At 43.7% G+C, this 20,257-nt stretch overlaps 1 protein-coding gene across 5 annotated transcripts in view; it reads right to left on the reverse strand.

The window, feature by feature from the left end:
* Positions 1 to 8,499: 8,499 nt before the first annotated feature.
* Positions 8,500 to 20,257, reverse strand: part of DDX43 (DEAD-box helicase 43) — a 576,458-nt gene continuing 564,700 nt past the window's right edge. For 2 of the 5 annotated variants that reach the window (XM_069235691.1, XM_069235689.1), the window contains one exon: positions 8,500 to 9,575. Coding sequence is in view for 2 of the 5 variants with exons in the window: in XM_069235688.1 (XP_069091789.1) it covers positions 9,393 to 9,575 (183 nt within the window). In the remaining 3 variants the exon portion in view is untranslated. The remainder of the gene's footprint in view (positions 9,576 to 20,257) is intronic. The other 3 variants (XM_069235688.1, XM_069235687.1, XM_069235690.1) reach the window with 2 other exon arrangements.

The raw sequence follows: 20,257 nt of genomic DNA on the forward strand, positions 1-20,257 counted from the left end.
ATTGAGTAGTTAATCCTTTTTTCTTGGTACGTTGTGCACACCAGGGATTGTTTCCTTTTTAGAGAAGCTGAATGTTTTCCTTCTTCCAGCAAAGGCTTTGGCTTTCTGAGAATTAGTTCTGGCTCAAATTAACTTCAAGCAAATGTAGTAAGAAATCCTTCGGTATAATTTCCAGACTTGCCAATATATATATACACACACACACACACATTAGAACTCTTCACCTTGCAGACTTAGTCTTAAGAGACAAACCTCAGAACTCAGACTAATGCCTTAGAGACTGTGATAAAGAAATCCAAACTTTGAAAAGGAGGTTTCTATTTCTGTAAAAGACTATAGTAAATTGTACATTTGTGAACTTTTGGACTGTTCTTCAGAGAACCTTGGATTTATCCTCTGGCTTCAGGAGGAAAGACGATTCTGAGATAACATTGTTCTTTCAGAGAGAGAGAAGCTAGTCTCAAAAGAGCCAGGTTAGGAGAGCGATTGCATTGGGTGAATGAGAATGACTGAACAGTTGAATGCACAGTAGGAATGTACTCATGTGCGCTCTTATCACACCACTGTAGGTCCTTCCCTTAAATAAATCCCCCAAAGAAGAAAGGTGCTAGTTTACAGAAGCACAAGCAGAATTTCCTAGCTTCAATTGGGAAACACGGGCAGGAACAGGCTCTGGAGGTGGTCTCTCTTTTTCTGTTCTCATCCCCCTTTACCCCTAGCGGATGCAGGGTTCAGATAATAAGTTAAGGTCTGAGCACGAGTATGTTGGAGGGAGTTGGGTAAAAGGCATCTGCGCCTGTTGAAGTTTGATTCAACTGGTAATATTCTGCCACACACTTAGTGACTGTGTTGAGCCCTTTGTAATCCACACAGAACCTCATCTCCCTTTTTCCATTCTGTGAGTGAGGCTGTGGTACCAGCACCACTGGGCTAGCACAGGGGCTGTCAGAGTGCTCAATCACTCATAGGCCAAGCATCTTCTGCACCTCTGCTTTGATGCAATCTCTCACATGATCAGGCTGCCTATAAACATTACCTTTAACACACAAACTGTCTTCTGTGTCAATAGTGTGTTCACTCCATGTAGTCTGACCAGGTGTCAGAGAAAACAGTTCAGAAAACTGGCCACGGAAGTTCCTGCAGTCTTTCTCCTGAAATTCAGTAAGGCAGTCTGCTAGGACTACTCTATCCACTGAGCCATCAGCTGCAGTGTTAGATAAGAGATCAGGGAGAGGGTCACTCTCTTCCTCCTGTACCTCATCAGTGACCATGAGCAGGGTTAAGTCAGCCCTGTCATAGTAGGGTCTTAGGTGGTTCACATAAAGTACTCTGAGAGGACTTCTAGGAGTGCCAAGGTCAACTAAATAAGTGACCTCACCATTCTCCACTATGTGTGGTCCACTCAATTTATCTTGGAGTGCCCTTGGTGTCACAGGGTCCAGGACTCCCTCTTTCTGACCTGGTTGGTACACTGCCAGAACAGCCTTCTGGCTATGCCATTGCATCTGCAATTCTTGGCTTGCCTGAAGGTTCTTAGTGGCCTTCTTCATATACTCAGGCATTCTGGAGTTTAAGCCCAGCTCATAATCCACTATGTCTTGTTTAGGGGGTCTGTAGGGGTTGCTCCCAACCCTCCTTTACAAGAGCTAATGGAACCCTAACAGGGTGACCAAAGAGGAGTTCGAAGGGGCTGTAGCCCACACCTTTTGGGGTACCTCCCTGTAGGCAAAAAGGAGACATTGTAACAGGACATCCCATCTCCTCCTGGGTTTTTCAGAGAGTTTCCAAAACCATGCCTTTGAGTGTTTTATTAAAACGCTCAACTAACCCATTTGTCTGGAGGTGGTAAGGTGTAGTGAATTTATAGGTTACACTGCACTCTTTCCACATTGCTTTTATGTATACGGGCATGAAGTTGCTACCTCTGCCTGATATAATCTGTTTTGGGAAACCCACCCTGGATAAGATTCCCAAGTAGGGCTTTGGCCACTGCAGGAGCTGTAGTGGTCCTATGAAGTTTGGCTTCTGGATACCTGGTGGCATGGTCCACCACCACCAGAATAAATCTGCTGGTGGGTGAAGGGGGCCAACAATATCAACCCCTACCCTTTCAAAGGGTACCCCAACCACTGGCAGTGGGAGTAAGGGGGCCTTTGGAGTGCTACCTGTTTTGCCACTGGCTTGACAAGTGACACAGGAGTGACTACACTCCTTAGTATCTTCTGACATCTGAGGCCAGTGAAAGTGAGGGACTAGTCTGTCCCAGGTCTTACTTTGCCCCAGATGTCTAGCAAGGGGAATATCATGTGCCAAGGTCATCATAAATTCTCTGTATTGCAAGGGAATGACCAGTCTCCTGGCAGCACCAGATTTGGGTGTCCCTTGGCTCAGAATACAAGAGTTTGTTCTCCCAGTACACCCTGCGGGTGCCACTGATATCTCCTGCCTCTTTGACAGCCTGCTGTCTCAAACCCTGAAGTGTGGGACAAGTTTGGTGAGCCACACTTAACTCTTCCCTAGCAGCCCCCCTGCACCTAAGAGTTCAGCTGCATTAGCCTGAAGTTCTTCAGGTGTAGGTTCTGTCCAGTGAGCTCACTCCTGCTCCTCAAAGGGGGAATCATCAGCGGAGGGAAGGATAGTGGATATCTTTTTAACCTTTCTTCCCCTCCTTTTGGGAAGCTCTTGGTCCATAATTTCAGAATCCAAGTTTCCCTGTCATCTTTGCTTCTTGGCCTGAACCCTGGTCAAAGTAAAGATACGCGCAGGAATGCCCAGCATGGACCTCCAACTCCACTTCAGCCCCAGCTGAAGTCTCCAAGTTGTTCCCTAGCCTAGTAGACACTCTACAGGTAGGTATGTGGATATCATCACTTTTTAAGGACCAGTAAACCTAAAGCTGAGATCAACAACTGCCATGTTGTGGCTTACAGTGTTATAGGCGTCAGTCGCTTGGTACTGATGACCAATAAGGTGTTGCTCGGGGGCTACCAGTTTTTCAGTCACCATGGTGACATTGGCACCTGTGTCCCTGTAGGCCTCAAGCTGAACACCACTCATTAAGGGTCATTGCTTGTACTTATCCATATTAAGGGGACAAGCAACAAGGGTGGCAAGGTCAATGCCATTATCAGAGACTAAAACAGCCTCAGTGATTTCCCTAACTAACCCAACCACCACTACATTTCCCAGAGTGAGCCCCTGGTACACCCTTGAACTGACTATTTGTAGTGTTAGTTTTCCCACCACAACTGCTATTGCTAGGGACACTAGTTGTAGCAGTGGGGATGGGAGCTATCTCCTGCCCTATGGCCTTTATTCCTACAGATTTATTTTGATGGTCGTGAGAAGAGGATTTAGACCCACCCTTTGTCATGTGACTTACCATCCTTCTTCTTGTACTTGTCACCCTCATATGAGCTTTTCTGCTCACTCTTGTTCTGACCCATTTGTAAGGCTTTGTGCGCAATTCTTGGGGAGAGGTCAGATCTGAGTCTACCAAGTATTGGTGCAACAAGTCAGACACACAGTTATTCAAAATATGCTCTTTCAACAACAGATTGTACAAGCCCTCATAGTCTGACACTTTGCTGCCACGTAACTAGGCTTCTAAAGCCTTGACAGAACAATCCACAAGGTCAACCCAGTCCTGTAAGGCCTCTTTTCTGGTCTCCCTGAACTTGATCCTATATTGTTCAGTGGTGAGACCAAAATCTTACAAGAGTGCTGATTAGAAAATACTGTAGTTGTCTGCATCCTCTTCTCTGACAGTGAGAAGACTACCCCTCTCTGAAACAAACCCTGCCTTTCCCTCTCCACTGCCAAGGCTGTTGCTGCTGCAGCCTCAGCATGGCCTCCTCCAGTCTCAGCTTTTTGAGCTTCCTATCTATGCAGTCATCTCCTGGAGTTGTGCAGTGTGATCCCTGAGACAATGAGGTGATATGGGAATAGGCAGAGGTCGATCCTTCCCTAGTCTTTGTGACCCTAGCTACCTGTCCTCTGGGTGTAAAGGAAACCTACCTGTGTGGCTCCCCCCACCACTATCAGCTACACTAGTGGGTCTACTAAGTACAAGATCCATGGAAGAACCCTCCCCTGAACCTTGAATATTGTACTCTACTTCAATGGGGTCAGAATCTCTCCCCTCCTGGCTACCAGCCTGTTCTTGGTCATCAAGGAGAAGGAGGCTCAAATTCTTATTGGGATTCTTCCCCATGTCCAGGTTTCTGTCTGAACAAAGCCCCTTCAGTTCTTTGTAGGTCATGCCCTCATAGGGAGTGCCTATGACCTGAGAGCTAGGCTCAGCTGTGGACATGGGTGTATGTGTTAGGGTGGTGAAGGGTTACCTAACCTCTAGTCTCTCAGAAAAAAAGGTAAGAGACTAGATCCCTGTACAAGGTGTAGTGTATATCTCTAGGTATAGAGTAGTGTTTCCCGTGGCAAGCACTAGGTGACAGATTGATAAGGCAATTGCAAGTACTTCCCACCGCTGCAACACCAATGTAGGAGGCTGGCCTGGTTTGTAGTGGGTACCTATGGTACTTATATCTTATACCTGGTCCAGTTATCCCTTATTAGTGAAATGTAGGCAGTGTCTAGAAGCCAGGCTCTCTAGAGCTAGCTGTGGATGGGCAGCAAAGGCTTATCTAGGAGACATACAAAGATTATGCAATACCACTGTAGTCACACACGATAAAAATACTCAGTGTTACAAAAATAAAGGTACTTTATTTTGGTGACACAAATACCAAAAATACCATAGAGACTATACTCCCTTAGGAGGTAATACACCAATTATATACACTAGTATGCAAAAATAGGCATAAAAACATAAAAGTGAAATGTGAAAGTTGGTCCTCCACCTAGTCAAGTGTAGTGTGTAGAGGGTCACTGGGAGTATTGAAAACCCCAAAGGGAAGTACTAGAACCCACCCCACAGCCCATGAAAGTAGGAGTAAAACACAGTAACTTTCCCAGAACACACAGAGAATCGAATAGAAGGATTATGCAAGAACCAGAAGAGACCAATAGTGGATTCCTGGACCAGTGGAAGAAGGGGACCAAGTTCAAGAAGCACAGAAGAGCCCAGGGAGAACAGGAACCCCTGCTAACCCGGATGAAGGTGCAAAAGAACCACCGGTGAAGAAGAACACTCCTTACTGCACCCAAGAAGAGAGTCGTGTTCCTGGTTGGTGCAAGTGATGTCCCACGCAGGATGGAGGATTGCAATCTGGTTTGCGTTGCTGGAGTCCGCAAACAAGCCTTTGCACATGTAAAGCTCCCAGTTAGCGGAAAATAGCGTTGCCTGGAACTAGGGAGGGCCAGGTGGACTCTACCAAGGAGGGGGAGTTGAAGGAGGCTCTCAGCAACTCAGAGAGCCCACAGAGCAGGCAGGAGTCCCGCAGCACGGGACAAGTAAGGTGCAAAAAAGGACCAAGCAGCACAACGAAAAAGGCTCCCACGCTGCCGGATAGCCACTCAGGAAGCTGTGCTCGCAGGATACAATGCTATGGCCGGATCCCGGATCTACAATATGCACGAAGAACTTCGTGGAAGGATGCCAACAAGCCATGGCAACTGCAAAACACACGGTGCACTAGGGTACTGTCTTGCATGGGGAGGCAAGCTCTTACCTCCACCAAAGTTGGAGAGTGGGACGCCAGGACCGTCGGGACCACTTCAGTCCACCACCCATGATGCAGTATCCACACAGCTCAGCAGGAGAGGGGATACACGCACCCAGTCGTCGCTGCAGTAGGTGCCTGACGAAGCAGGGGAGTGACTCCTTCACCCCAAAGGAGATTCCTTCGCTCTTCTGGTGCAGGCTGAAGATAGGCTGTCCTCAGAGGATGCACAGCCGGGAAACACTTGCAGCTGCTGGCAGGAGCTGAAGATACATTGTTGCAGAAGGTGTCTTGCTTCTTTGTTGCAGTTTGTAGAGTTCCTGGAGGGTCCAGATGCAGTTTCTTCAGTGAGAAGTTGAAGTGGAGGATGCAGAGGATTCCTGCTGGAGTCTTGCAATATGAATCTGAAGAACCACCCAAAGGAGAGACCCTAAATAGACCTGAAAGGGGGATTAGTCAGCTAACCAGGTAGGCACCTATCAGGGGAGGGCTCTGACATCACCTGCTGGCATTGGCCACACAGATGCTCCCAGAGTTCCCTGCCAACCTTGAATCCAAGATGGGAAAACCCAGGTACACTCTGAGCAACACCCCCGGGGGGTGATGGACAGGGGAGTGGTCACTCCCCTTTTCTTTGCCCAGTTTTGCGACAGAGCAGGGACTGGGGGTCCCTGAACTGATGTAGACTGTATTATGCAAGAAGGACACCAAATGTACCCTTCAAAGCATTTCCAGTGGCTTGGGCAGGCTACCACTCCCAAGCCTATAACACCTATTTTCAAAGAGAGAGGGTATAAATCCTTTGTGCTGCCTTCCTGGGCTTGAGCTTCTCAAGCAACAGGAGGGCAGAAACCACTCTCTGAGGTGGTAGCAGCTGGGGCTGCATGGAAAACCTCAGAAGGCTGTAATGGCATTACTGGAGGTCATCTAAGGAGCCCCCAAAGGATCATAAAAGCAATGCTTGCAAAAGCATGGGGTATGGTTCCTACATGTTTGATACCAAACATACCTATGTTCAGAGTTACCATTATGTAGCTGGACATAGGTAGGGACCACTAGACACCAGGGAGACAAAAATCCACAGCTACGCTTTTTCCCAAAAAACACGTCAGTTATCAATGTGATAATGTTTTGTGTCCATGTTGCGTTTTGGGGCGTTTCCTGACGTGGGCACTAGGCCCACCCACACAAGCGAGGCACCAATTTTATCAGGAGACTTGAGGAAATGCTGGGTGGAAGGAAATTTCAGGCACCTATTAGAAAGTTCTGGAATCTATCACCGAAATGTGAGGAGAAAGTTCTATTTGACAAATTTTGAGGTTTGCAAAGGATTCTGGGTAATAGAACCTGGTGAGAGCCCCACATCATCCCATTTTCTGAATTCCCTTAGGTGTCTAGTTTTAAAACATTTAATGGTTTTCTAGGTTTCTCTAGATGCCAGCTGAGCTAGAGACCAAAATCCTCTGCTAGGCACTTTCCAAAAAACACGTCAGATTTCAATGTAAAAATGTAATGTGTCCATGTTGTGTTTCCTGTTGCTGGCATTAGGCCTACCCAGACAAGTGAAGTACCATTTTTATCGGGAGACTTGGGGAACACAGAATAGAAGAACAAGTGTTATTGCCCCTTGTGTTTTTCAACATTTTCTCCTTCAAATGTAAGACAGTGAGACAGTCTATTTGAGAAACGCCCTGTAACTCACATGCTAGTATGGGGACACCCGGAATTCAGAGATGTGCAAATAACCACTGCTTCTCAACACCTTATACTATGCCCATTTAGGAAATACAAAGATTTCCTTCATACCTATTTTTCACTCTTTACGTTTCACCAAATGAATTACTGTATACCCGGTATAGAAGGAAAACCCATTGTAAGGTGAAGCTCATTTATTTGCTCTGGGTACCTAGGGTTCTTGATCAACCTACAAGCCCTATATATCTCCGCAACCAGAAGAGTCCAGCAGACGTAGGGGTATATTGCTTTCAAAAAACTGCCATAGCTGGAAAAATTAGAGAAGAAAGTGGACAGAATTGGCTTTTTTTTCACCTCAATTTCAATATTTGTTTTATTTTACCTGTTATTTTCTGTAGGAAAAACTTTGAAGGATCTACACAAATGACCCCTTGCTGAATTCAGAATGTTGTCTTCAGAAATGTTTAGCTGTCCTGGATCCAGCATTGATTTCACACCCATTTCTGGCACTAACTGGAAGGAGGCTGAAAGGCCAAATAATAGTAAAAATGGGGTATGTCCCACTGAAATGCCAAAATTGTGTTGAAAAAGTGTGGTTTTCTGATTCAAGTCTGCCTGTTCCTGAAAGCTGGGAAGATGGTGATTTTAGCACCACAAACCCTTTGTTGATGCCATATTGAGGGACAAAACCACAAGCTTTCTTCTGAAGCCCTTCATCCCATTTTTTTTTTTTTTTTTTTTAAACACAATTTTAGCTGTATTTTGGACAATTTCTTGGTCTCCTCCAGGGGAACCCACAAACTCTGGGTACCTCTAAAATCTCTAGGATGTTGGAAAAAAGGATGCAAATTTGGCATGGGTAGCTTATGTGGACAAAAAGTTATGAGGGCCTAAGCGCGGACTGCCCCAAATAGCCCAAAAAAGGCTTGGCACAGGGGGGGAAAAGGCCGGCCAGCAAAGGGGTTAAAATTAGAACTTTTCCAGTGCTGTTTTTATAGTTTGAACTCTTATGTATTAACATAAGATTCTTTAAAAAGATGGCCTTTGGGAGAAACAAGTTCCAAGTTCAGTTTCATTGTTGTTTTTATTCATCACATAAAAACTAACTCTGGCCAAGTACTTTCACTGACAATATCCTAAAATCAGTGCACAAATCAAAGATTTGGGAAATCACTACTAAATGTCCAATTATAATGGTTTATTTAAGACTTCTCATTACAGAATCTGAAGATGACTGTGTACAAATCATAACGGAATATTTAAATTCAAAAATATAGCATAAAAATATGCCAAGTAACATTTTACCATTCTTAAATTTGTGGGTTCGACAAATACCCCAAAAATGGCACACCTATTTTTCCTCAGTATTATGGGAAATTCAAATGTTTCGAAGACTTAAACAACTGTAGGACATTGATGTACGTATGATTCATCTATGCACACAAGGAGACTGGGAAATGCTATGTTTCAACCGGTTACCGCCACAAGCATAGACATGAGCCAGACAGAGACAGCATTTAACAGAAAATAAAATTAGAATAAAAGTCAAATAACTCACAAGTATTTTATGTCTGTCTCATCAGACCTAATAACGTTGAACCTGAATTTCTTGGCTTCTCACATTTTAACATAATTCTTTTATAAACCAAGTATGCTTTTGGCCTCTAAAGCATAACGTGTGCAAAATTTGCTAAACGTACTACAAAATAACTACTGTATTTTGAAGAACAGTTTGATGCTAGTCAACGTAAAACAATTGCTTCATCACCTTCCAGACAAAAACAAGTAGTGTCTAAACTGGGACCAAAAGATTTGTTCCCAATGACAAGCCCCTTCAGTCAATTAGGAATGTGCCCAAGAGGAAAAAAATGCCATCTATTTGCAAACCTCCAGGAAATGAATGATTATTATTGAGGACAGTATCACAGTTGTTTCAGAATACAATACAAAGTCGTTTTATTATTTTAGTATCAGATAACTGTCTAATAAAAACGGCTAGGTTCGCCTAATATGTTAATCATCATGATGCAGTCCACTAAGATTCTGAGGAAATTACAACGTACAGTTTTAGATTGCTTAATAGTACATAACAGAAAGAGATGATACACAGGTAAGGGCTCGGTGCAAAATTATGAGCTCGCACAATATTTCAATCCGAGATGTATCATTAGGTACATGAAAGTTTTGTTGTACCATTGAAAGAAACGCGTCCTTACAGGCTGGAAATGGAAGAAATCCTAATATTATGGCCCCGGTTTCCTGAAAAACAAAGAAACAAGGAATCATTCATTCACATCCGATTACCAACAAACGGTAACCACAACTGCAATAAAACAGTATTCTCAGAGTAAGATCAATTAGACATGATATTGCATAGGAGAAAAATAACTGTTTGTCCTCTTACAAAGATCACTGAACCGTTCTTCACTTTGATAACCAGTTCATCAAGTAACATAAATTGTTACTTACTTTTATTTATTTATTTATTTTCAACTTGAAAATTTTGGTCCACCAATTTTATTTAGATTATATAACAAATACAGTTGCAAAATAGTCTCAATCACTGCAAAAGCAGGAAATCATGTAAATAACATTAATGCAAAGGAGTACATTAATAATCATACTAGCTAGGCAAGTAGCCTGAAGAATGTAATAAAAAGAAACATCTTAAGCTACTAAAAAACATTAATTTAATACTGGATTAATGATGCAAAAGTAATCTGGATAGAAAATTAAAGAAGAAAATAAATATTAAAGATATAGGGGAGGAGGAGATACTACGGTAAGGAAAGAGCATTTCTGTACATACATTTATTCAATGAACAGGTCATTTTATGAACTGACCATTATAAAAATTAGGAGCTGTTAGATGCCTATACATGAAACATGCATTGCAACCAAGCCTCATACACTCCCGGGCATCATGTTTTATGCTATGTAAGAACGTTGGCTTCTACAGTGGCTCCCACTGGCTTGTTCCTGGAAACAAGCTAGAAAAAGAATAGGTTAACCGCAGGCAGAGCAGATCTCTTTTCCCTGCCACCCAACCTGTGATTATTGCCAACTCCATTCCCCACACTCTTAAAGGACACCTTTTGTGAAACAACAGCTATCAGCAGGCCAAGAGTTTAACATCCGTCCATGTCAGGTCTGGAGGGACCCAGTGACCCAGGAGAATACAGAAGAGGGAGCATGGAAAATATATACTCAGGAATTTCATTACCTTTACTAGACTTGGAAGATTGTACTGATTCTCATTCAAATAACGTGAACAAACGTTTTCTTATGCGTGCCACTTGCCTGACAAACATCTCTTGCGGCGTTCCCTCATCATCAACATTATACCAGCCCTTCTGATTTAGATTTAAGTGGACCACAGGTTTGACGATTGGAGGTCACACCACTCCGACAGCCCACTGGGCACTGGAGGTTTTGCTATATGCCGGTCCACTTAATTTAGATGGACAGACATACAATCTCTTTTCAATGCTCATCATTGGCAGGAAAAAACATGGCAGTAAGGCCCATTGAAAAGTGCCCCATGTTCCCCTCACCATGGGAGTATTTGCCCATGGGGAGGTGGACCTTGTTGTATTATTCTCAAAAAGAAAATCCCACTTTGGGATCTTTTTTAAAACAATAAACAAAAAACATTTCAAGTTTTCTGTACAACTCAGTCAAATGTACAAGAACTGCAGTGAAGGTGGTTTCTGTTGATGTTAGATATGTCAGCTAGGCCAGCAGACATTTCTAAATTTGACAGGCAGCATCTTTGTCAGGGTGAATCAATAATTTACTCAGTCGCCCTGGTGGAGAAAAGGCCGCCCACCAATGTATAAATCAGTCTTCTGATCTTAGAACTAATAATCACCCAATAACCTGTTACAAATTAAGTATAGCGATTGTGTATTCTTTTTCCATAGGTTGTACCAAAAATATTTTTTGCCCACGCTGTTCATATTACATTACATATATTTTTACAAAATGCACAAACACCCTCACATTTATTGGAGGTGGCAATTGAGCAGAGAGCAATAAAAGAAATGAATCTGAAAAGAAGTGGGTTTACAGCATCTTTTGGAGGTACAGACGTGTGGACAACTGTAGCCAGAGTGTTCAAGGCATTGGGGCCCAGCGCTGAGAACTGACACATGTTATTCTGACGATTCCACTGATCAATATGAAAGTTTACTCCTCATTCATCCTGGACACCGCTATGAAGCTCCCATTTTGTGGACCACTGAGGATTCCTTAACTGAAGACAATGTTTCAACAGTAATGCTAGAAGCGCTATCAGTAGTCTGTTCTAGGAGTATATTGGGTAAATGGCTCACTGTCATGGATCAGTGTCTACAGATGAAGACCTTAGGTCCAGCCAGCACCAGTGCTCACTGCAGGATGTCTTCTGCTGCTCTGGTCACTTCAGACATTTCCTGTGGCTGATCACAGGGGATCTCTAAGCAGGCTCACAATAATCTAGCACAAGAGCAGGAGTATTACACATCTGCATCAAGGCCAGGCTAGTACACATTAAAACAACAGCAGTAAAAATGAAACATTTACACCACAGGGATACTGCACATTGTTAGATGCATTTAGGGTTGCAGATGTTTGGTGTACAGGTATAGAACCTTTTTGACAAAATAACAAATGTATTACAAGCATAATTTGTGATCTTCTTGCAGAACCCTGCGGCCAGTAAATTTACCATGGACTGGTCTGGTTAAACATTTCTTTTCGAGGGAGTCCCCATATTAGTATATACTCAACCAGATACTTATAATGGAAATGGACTTTATTCTGGACCTACGGAAAGAGACAATTTCCTGCAGTGCATATAATAAGCACTGTTTAAATATGGACTATGCATTTCATGTTTGCATAATATACAGTTCTTGTAACATTAGACTTTGTTATTACCATTGGTCCCTTTTAACGCGCTAACTCCCCAAGGCTCCTCAATGACACATACAAGTCACCACTACTGGTCATATGTGGACCCATGGTGTCAAGGACCGGAGCACACACCATCACTGCTGCTTGCCACCTGCTGACTGCCCAATGTTGCTCTCTCAAACCCTGTGGACTTCAAGCTACTCTAGGAATCCATATCCAGCACCAGTCTAATATTAACTTATTGCTCACACTATTCACCTCAGTCTTGTAGACACAGGAGTCAATGCAACTAAACAGAATCCAGCAAAAACATATGTATGGATGCATACTAACAGAATCCAATATCTGGGAGTGAGGTCCAGACCTAAACAGAATCCAACAAAAACATTTGATTTTTGCTTAAATGACAAGCAAAAACTATAAAACAAATGTGGTTTTCAGCATGAACCTTGAAGGCGTTGCCTCGGTCTGTGTAAGCTCCTATTTCTACAGTTTTACCCACAGGTCATTCAAAATACACATTCCAAAAAATGTGTGTGGTCCAAATATCAAACCTACAAAAAACAAAGCCTTATAAACATCAAGACCTATCCCACTGAGATTACAGCCCACACCATTCCTCAAATGTTACCATCAAAGTGGAATAAAATGAAGCCGCAGCACCCAACTCTAAGCATCCTCCAATGTGATTCCTTGCAAGCTCAGAACATGTTTAAACCCATTAAAAAAACAAAGAAATCCTATTCCACCACAAGCGTTTCACTTTGGCAGAAGCCGTAACACTAATGTCTACACCTGTGAACACATGATATCTTAATCAATGACAGTGTTCCTTTATCCCTTATACGATTCAATGAAAAACTAATTATACCTTTCACTACATTTCTAACTTTCCACAACAAAGGCCACCTATATTGTCCTGGAAAAGACTCTTGGACTGCCAGGAAAAGGGAGCCCCCGAACAACTTGTCTTTTTTCCAATATTTTTCTATGTTTAGCCCTGTCATACTGTTCCCACTAGTCATTCTTTGTTGCCCTTCTCTAACTACATAGATTGTAGTATCCTCATAATTTAACTTTTCTCCGACTGCAAAAGAGAGACCAAAAATAGGGCTTAAAAGGGACTACAACCACACCCTGGTTTTATAATTTTAGAACGTTCAGTAGAACATTAATAGAGAAAATACCTTGTACAGCACTAAATCCTAGTTTTATACTTTAAGCAGTGTAAATAGCAGGTATAATATTTTACTATTTCTATGCATCTTTCTCATCACATATATCCAGAGGAAATTCATCTTGAGGTTATATCTAGTTATCCCAACTCTCACCGACCCTCAGTTTCTAAATCAGGATTGTGTTTGGTAGTGCTGGTGACCTCACTAGTGCTAGCTGTAATGTACAGCAGTATTCTTTTATTTGTGCACTCACTGTTTTGAGTTTGAATGTCCCATCAAGTTTAGTGTGTCCAAGTTAAACATGTGCATCCTTTGGTGTCTATGCAAGCTTAAGACTGATTAAACAATTTCCTACGTTTGCTAAATGAAAATGTCTTCTCTCTGGTATGTAAATGTTGGCGAATAATTAACGTTCTTACCATTGGGAATTTCTTCCCACACTCAGGACATTCATGTGCTTCTTTTTATTCCCCTGGATGTATTGTTTAATGTGCATGCATAGATAAGTCAGTATATATCTCTTTTCATCTTTTCACACTTGGGTTGAGATTCTCAACAGGAGTTGGTGTCTCCCGCTGGTTGTATTGTTTTTATTCAGTTAGGTTTAAGTTTGTGTTGAAATCAGTCCTGTGTCTAGTGCTCGGATGTGGCTTATTTATTGTGTGCACTATTTTGTGTTTATTTAAACAAGCGTTTCTGCTATAGGTCTTTCCACATTCTGTACATGGGTATCGGTCCCCTATGTGTTTCTCAGAAAGTCTCTTCAGGGTTCATAAGTTACAGAAGCTCTTCTCACAATCCGTACATGGATACTGTATCCCTGTTTGTTTCTCATGATGTTTCCTCAGTGCTGATAAGTCAGTGAAGCTCTTATCACACTCCGTACATGGGTATTGTTTCCTTGTATGTTTCTCACGATGTCTCTTTAGTACTGATAAGCCACTAAAGCTCTTCTCACACTCTGTACATGGGTGGTATCGTTTCCGTCTGTTTGTCATGATGTCCCTGCAGTGAAAAGTTACTGGTGACATCAGTACCGGGCCTAGAGCTCGTATATTTTATTTTGTGTCTGTTTAAACAATAGATCCTGCTTTAGGTCTTTCCACACCCCGCACATGGATATCATTTCCCTGTGTATTTGTCATGATGTCTCTTCAGTGTTGATAAGTCACCGAAGCTCTTCTCACACTCCGTACATGAGTATTGTTTCCGTGTGTGCTTGTCATGATGTTTCTTCAGTGCTGATAAGTCACTGTAGCTCTTCTCACACTCCTTACATGGGTATTGTTTCTGTCTGTGTTTTTCATGTTGTCTCTGGAGTGATAAGCCATCAACGCTTTTCCCACTTTCAGCAAAGTTTGTGCTTGTGTCTTGATGTGGGGCGAGGAGTGGAAACTGAGTGGCATTTCCTTCATTATTTGTACTTGGGTTGGGCTTCCCTTGCTCATCTCTCTTTTCCTGCTGACATATTTTCCATAACAGTGGGTTATATAAAATATTTTGTCTTTCAACACTGTTTTCTGATCTGTAGATGGAAACCTTTCAAAATATTTCCCAAGTTCATTAAATATGTCTGAATTATTTCCGATGCATGTTGTTTGTTGGTATTTAAGTAACTCTGTTGGTCTGCAAAAACTTTTCCCATATTTAGCACAAATATATTCCATGGATTTCTTTTTGTCTCTCAGTTTCTTCAATTTTGGTTTGGTACTGGTACCTTGTCCACTTTCAGTTGGTTGATCTGGTTGTCTGCAGCAGATATTGGCACATTTAAGTCTTTTGTTAAATTATTCTGGGTCAGGAGACTGCACAGCTGGATTTTCTTTGTTTTCTGAGAAAGGCTCTTTTATTTCAAATCTTTCAGGAGAGCTGTTGGGTTTCTTTATTTTTTGTTCAGTATTTTCCTCCTGTGACTTGAGGGTTTCATTCTCTATGCTCATCCTGTGACTATCTGTTTGATATTCTTGTAAACTGAATGGTGCCTCCACATCAGCTTTGGCTTTAACTCTTACCTGTACATGTTTTGGAAGGTCAGCTTTGTTACTTCGGACACACTGTTCAGCTGTGTCAGTACACTCTTCAGTGGCAGGTACAGTGCGGATGCTGCTTCCGGCACAGGGATGCCAAACAACCCCACAATCACCTCTACAAAGTCGAGCTGCTAACCAGAGCCATTTCATACTTTTGTCCTGTAGGATCCACAGATATGCACATGTCAAGTTCAGGGTGCTCTTGGTTCTCTGGAGGTCAAATGTAAAAGTACTGCTTCTACAGCGAGACAAGAGCCATCTTTATCTCAAACTTTCACTTACAGTGGCTCACTCGTGCCTGTTTTCGCTTACTGGACTCATCGGTTTCTGAGAATGGAGTGTCTATCTCTGGCTCTTCTTGCAGATATGTGAAAGTTCCAGTGTTTCTAACTCTTCGCTGCTTTTTATAATGTTGTTATATTTCCATGTTTCTGCTCTCTGTACATTATTTTACGTACTTCACATTGCTGAATTCATTTGCAGGATATGTAGCTTCCCTTCACTGCTAGCAGAACTGTCAAGAGCTGCAAGAGACACCCAATGCTGTGCTTGTTGGGCTCCAGCACATGCTGCAGCCTCGAGACAAAGGACATCAGTGTCACCGCCCACCACGGGCTCCGCCATCTCGCTTCCGCAACCTTCACCCAATCAGGGTTACTTACTTTTCGTCCAGGTTCTGCATCATACAAATCTTCATTCAGTTTATAAACTCTAGAATAATTATTTGCTGCATGCAGAGAGATAAAAACACAGTATGTGAATATACACCTATGTCCATATATTAACAGCAAGGGTGCAGAGTCCATATGATGAGAAGCATCATCCAAAAGCACATCACCAAAAGCCTGTCACAGGCAAGTTTCTGAGTTTTAGATGATTTTTGATCCCAAAACAACTTCTTAAAAATTAATTCTAGTTCATATAACACAAACAGTTGCATATATGTTAAGCAATGAGTAAAAGCGCAGCCTAATAGGCTTACGTCCTAAGAGTTAAGGCTGCACGAGGTTCTGCTACCCATGTAGCCTTGTACTACCAGCTGCCTCACCGTCAGGCCTTTTTGAAGGCAACAATGTGGACTAGGAAAGAATTTCAAACGTTTTCATTCAAGACACACAAGAAAAGATGTCAGGAAGGAGGCATGATCATTTATTACTTCAATAAAGATTAAATGCAGCAGAATAAGGACAAGTAACTATTTTATGCACTGTAGGATCCTCATTTATCACCACAAACAATAGAACAGAGTAGCCAGGTAAAACAAATGACAGTATTAGTGGCTCATGGACTGTGAAGGAACCTATACTAGGGGGGTTAATCAAACAGGTTCATCTGAGAAGCTTGACTGACAGTCAGCTTCAATTTTGGCATGAGGCAACAGTAACATGATAGAATGGACTGATTTCCAAGTAGCCATTCTACATATGTCTGAAAGAGGAATGTTCTCAACCAGGCTGTGAAGGTTAATTTTCCTCTAGAGGAATGAGCTCTGAGTCTCCCTGGTAGGGATTTATCTTTTCCCACCTTTTTTTGACCTCCTTCTGTGAGAGTTCTTAGATGTTGGAGGAACCACAGCACTAAAAGCAGCGTGTTTCCTGGAAGGGATATTTGGCCTTCTTCTTGTCTTCCCCTTCAGGTTTGCCAACATGCCGCAAAGTCTAATACCCTCACAGTCCTTGAAGGTCCTGCTTTTGGAAAACGTACGTCCTTCGACAATAAGTGAAGATGGTAAACATTCCATAAAACACCATGGTGTTGGTCCTCAAGAAGAGCCTATTTAGAAATAGGGAAAGCATTCTGGCAAAAATCCTTGTGGAAAGGGGCTATAATGTGCTTCATTCACCTGACTGATGTTAAAAATGTTGAGTGAGGGAAAAAAAAAAACATGTGAACACAGAAAGTATTCCAGGATCCCACGCATATGAGCCAGAAAAAACAAATTCTGTGAGGTAACTGCCAGTACAAGGCATAATGGGTAACAGAAGCTGTCAGGAAGACTTTAAGCACCAAGTGGATAGCCCTCATCCCCAGAAAGTTGATGTGGACCAGGGACTCGGCCGAAGACCAGAGTCCTCTGATATTCACCTTCCCCAGTTGGTCACCCTAACCCAGAAGTGGTGCATTGGTCACCAATGTCAGCTCTGGGTGGGGAACAGGGAGGGGTCTACTGGTAACCCATTTGTAATCCAGCAGCCACCACTACAGATTTTTGGCAATGTCCTCTGGAATCTAGATGTGGTAGAAAAAGCCCCATGGATGTTGGGCCCACTAACACTTTAGATCAGACTGCAGAACCTGCAAATGCCACCCGGTTACTCAACCAGCAGGGTGCAGAGGGCCATCAGTTTCAGCTGCCTCAGTGCCGACCTCACTGAAATCCAGGACCAAGGCCAAAAGATCTAGATCACAGCCTGAATGACCTGGACTCACTTTCCAGGGAGAAAGGCACAAAACTGAACTGTGTCTAGAATGGCTCCAATGAAGGGAATCTCTGAGAAGGAGTTGGGTATGATTTTGGCTTGCTGATACTGAAACCCAAAGATGACAGGAGGCCTGACGTATTCTGGGGGTGAGCCGGAGTTCAATAGCAGGTTGTCCAGGTAGGGAAGACTGGCACCCCGACCTCCAAAAGTGTGTTGCCACCACAGTCATCACTTTTGTGAATCCACCAGAGGTGCTGGAAATGTGCCTCTCCCAACACGACCCACAGTTACCGCTGATGGGCCAGCAGGAGGGGAATATGGAACTAGGCATCTTGTAGATCCTGTGCCACATTTTTTTGTGTTGTCATTTTTATTGAAGAAAAGCCAAGAATATTAGCACCATCACCAACTGCAGCATATAACAATAAACAAAACAAGTAGGCAACAAAGTCCATCACAGAAGAAAGTAAATAACGTGAAAGGGACAAGCTGTATATGAATGATGTGTAGAGTAACCTGTCAGGAGAAATTGAAACGACAAAAGAGTAAGGTACCCTTATAGGTAGGAGGGAGATCCAAGCAAGGTTCATTCCTGGAAGGCAGGTGGGGCAAAGGAAAGCTTAACGGCATAGTTATATGGATTTTGGAAACACAATAGGGAAAGCAGGACCAGAGGGGGCCGTGGTTGGGAGAAGAAATCCACAGCAGATGGGGGAAATAAACCACAGTGGGCCAATATACTGAAAGCAAGACGTGTGATGAGATGGAGGCAGGGTGAGGAAGGTAGTACCGTGGGCTCAGTGACTGGGTAAGAGATAGAGCATAGGGGAGGCAGAAATAGACAGGGCCTCCGGAAGGGGCCAGGGGGGGTGGGGTCAGAGGGGAGTTAAAGGCCTGCTGTTGTAGTCGTGGCAGAGTGCCGGCTACCAAGTAGCCGCTGGCCCATCTATTCTTCTGGCGATGGCAGCGTGGGAGAGCGCCAGTGTCGAAGAATGCAGATCTTGGCGGTTGCAACGGCTGTATGTATGAGACAGTGTTGTGTGCAGGGTAAACCCAGAGTATCCCTTGTATCATGTGAGAGGATCAGTGAGGAAGAGAAAGGTTTGTGAGCTTATACAGGCACCCATGGCATCACCAATCGCTATCCAGAAGGGCCAAACCGAGGGGCATTCACATAGGATATGGGCGGAGTCACAACGGTTAGCCAGGCATCGCCATCAATTTGAATGTGGCAATAAGCGCGCCCTATGGAATTTCACAAGTGTTCAATGCCACTCGTGGAGGGTTTTGAAGAGGCAGAATTTCAGGCAGGCTTCCACGTACCCCTGTCCAAAACGTCCATAATGTCTGACCAGTCCTCTTCCTCAATTTCTACCTGCAGTCGAGATTGCCATTTGTGGCAGAGAGAGTCCAAGAGAGGTTGCAAGAAGCTGTGACGTGTCAGGACCTCAAAGAGGCTCGACATTAACTGACGGAAACAATCCCAAGTCCTCAGGTAGGATACTTCGGGCAAGACCAGGAGGATCCAAGAATGGAGTCCCATGCAACGCTGTAGGCAATACAACAGTTGAAGGTGTCTCTATGCCTGGTGCGGAGGGAGGCCAAATTTGTCCTGAAAGTACCCAAATGGTTTCAGAGTAGCATCAGCCAGGATCTGGTTCAGGGTATGGATACCTGCTATACGCCATTGTGACCAGTCAAGGGTCTTGCCATCTATGCGTATGCGGTCATTCCCCAGAGGGGAGCCTCTGAGTTGAGGTAGGGCTGTACACCGAGGAGACAATGGGCCCTGAGCCAGTTTTTATGCATAGCCTCAAGAATCAGGTTGGGTCTGCGTGGGTGAGGAGTGACCATGTAGAGGGGATCGAGGCCACCAGGGTCAGTGAGCAGTAGTCGCTCGGTGGAGACCCAATGCGGCGGGCCCAGCAGTCCAGGTATCATGTATGCCAGCTGCGACAGGTGGAGGGCCAACGTGTATTGTTCTATTGAGGGAAGTCCCATACCCCATGAGGGACAAGCCATTAGCTTGGCAGCCGCTAAACAGAGTCGGGAGGATCCCCAGGCAAAGGCTCAGATGTCCACATCTATAAGGTGGAGGGTCCCCAGAGGCACCGACAGGGGGTGCATGCCCAGCACGTATGTGTATCATGGTAATGTGACCATACTAACCGCCTTCACCCTACCCTATATGGACAGCACCAAGTGCGACCACTTCTCAAAGACCTGGCGCATGGGAGTGATTAGGGGGCCAAGGTTATCAATCTCCATGTTTTCCAGCACCCTACTAAGAAGAATACCTAAATACTTAAGGTGACATTATGTCCATCGGAAAGGGTAATCATGAATAGCAGCCCTCGTGTGATAATTGAGAAGGGCAAGGCTTCACTTTTATCCCAGTACACCCGATAACTGGA

The sequence above is a fragment of the Pleurodeles waltl genome, chromosome 5 (assembly GCF_031143425.1).
Source record: "Pleurodeles waltl isolate 20211129_DDA chromosome 5, aPleWal1.hap1.20221129, whole genome shotgun sequence".
NCBI lineage: Eukaryota > Metazoa > Chordata > Amphibia > Caudata > Salamandridae > Pleurodeles > Pleurodeles waltl.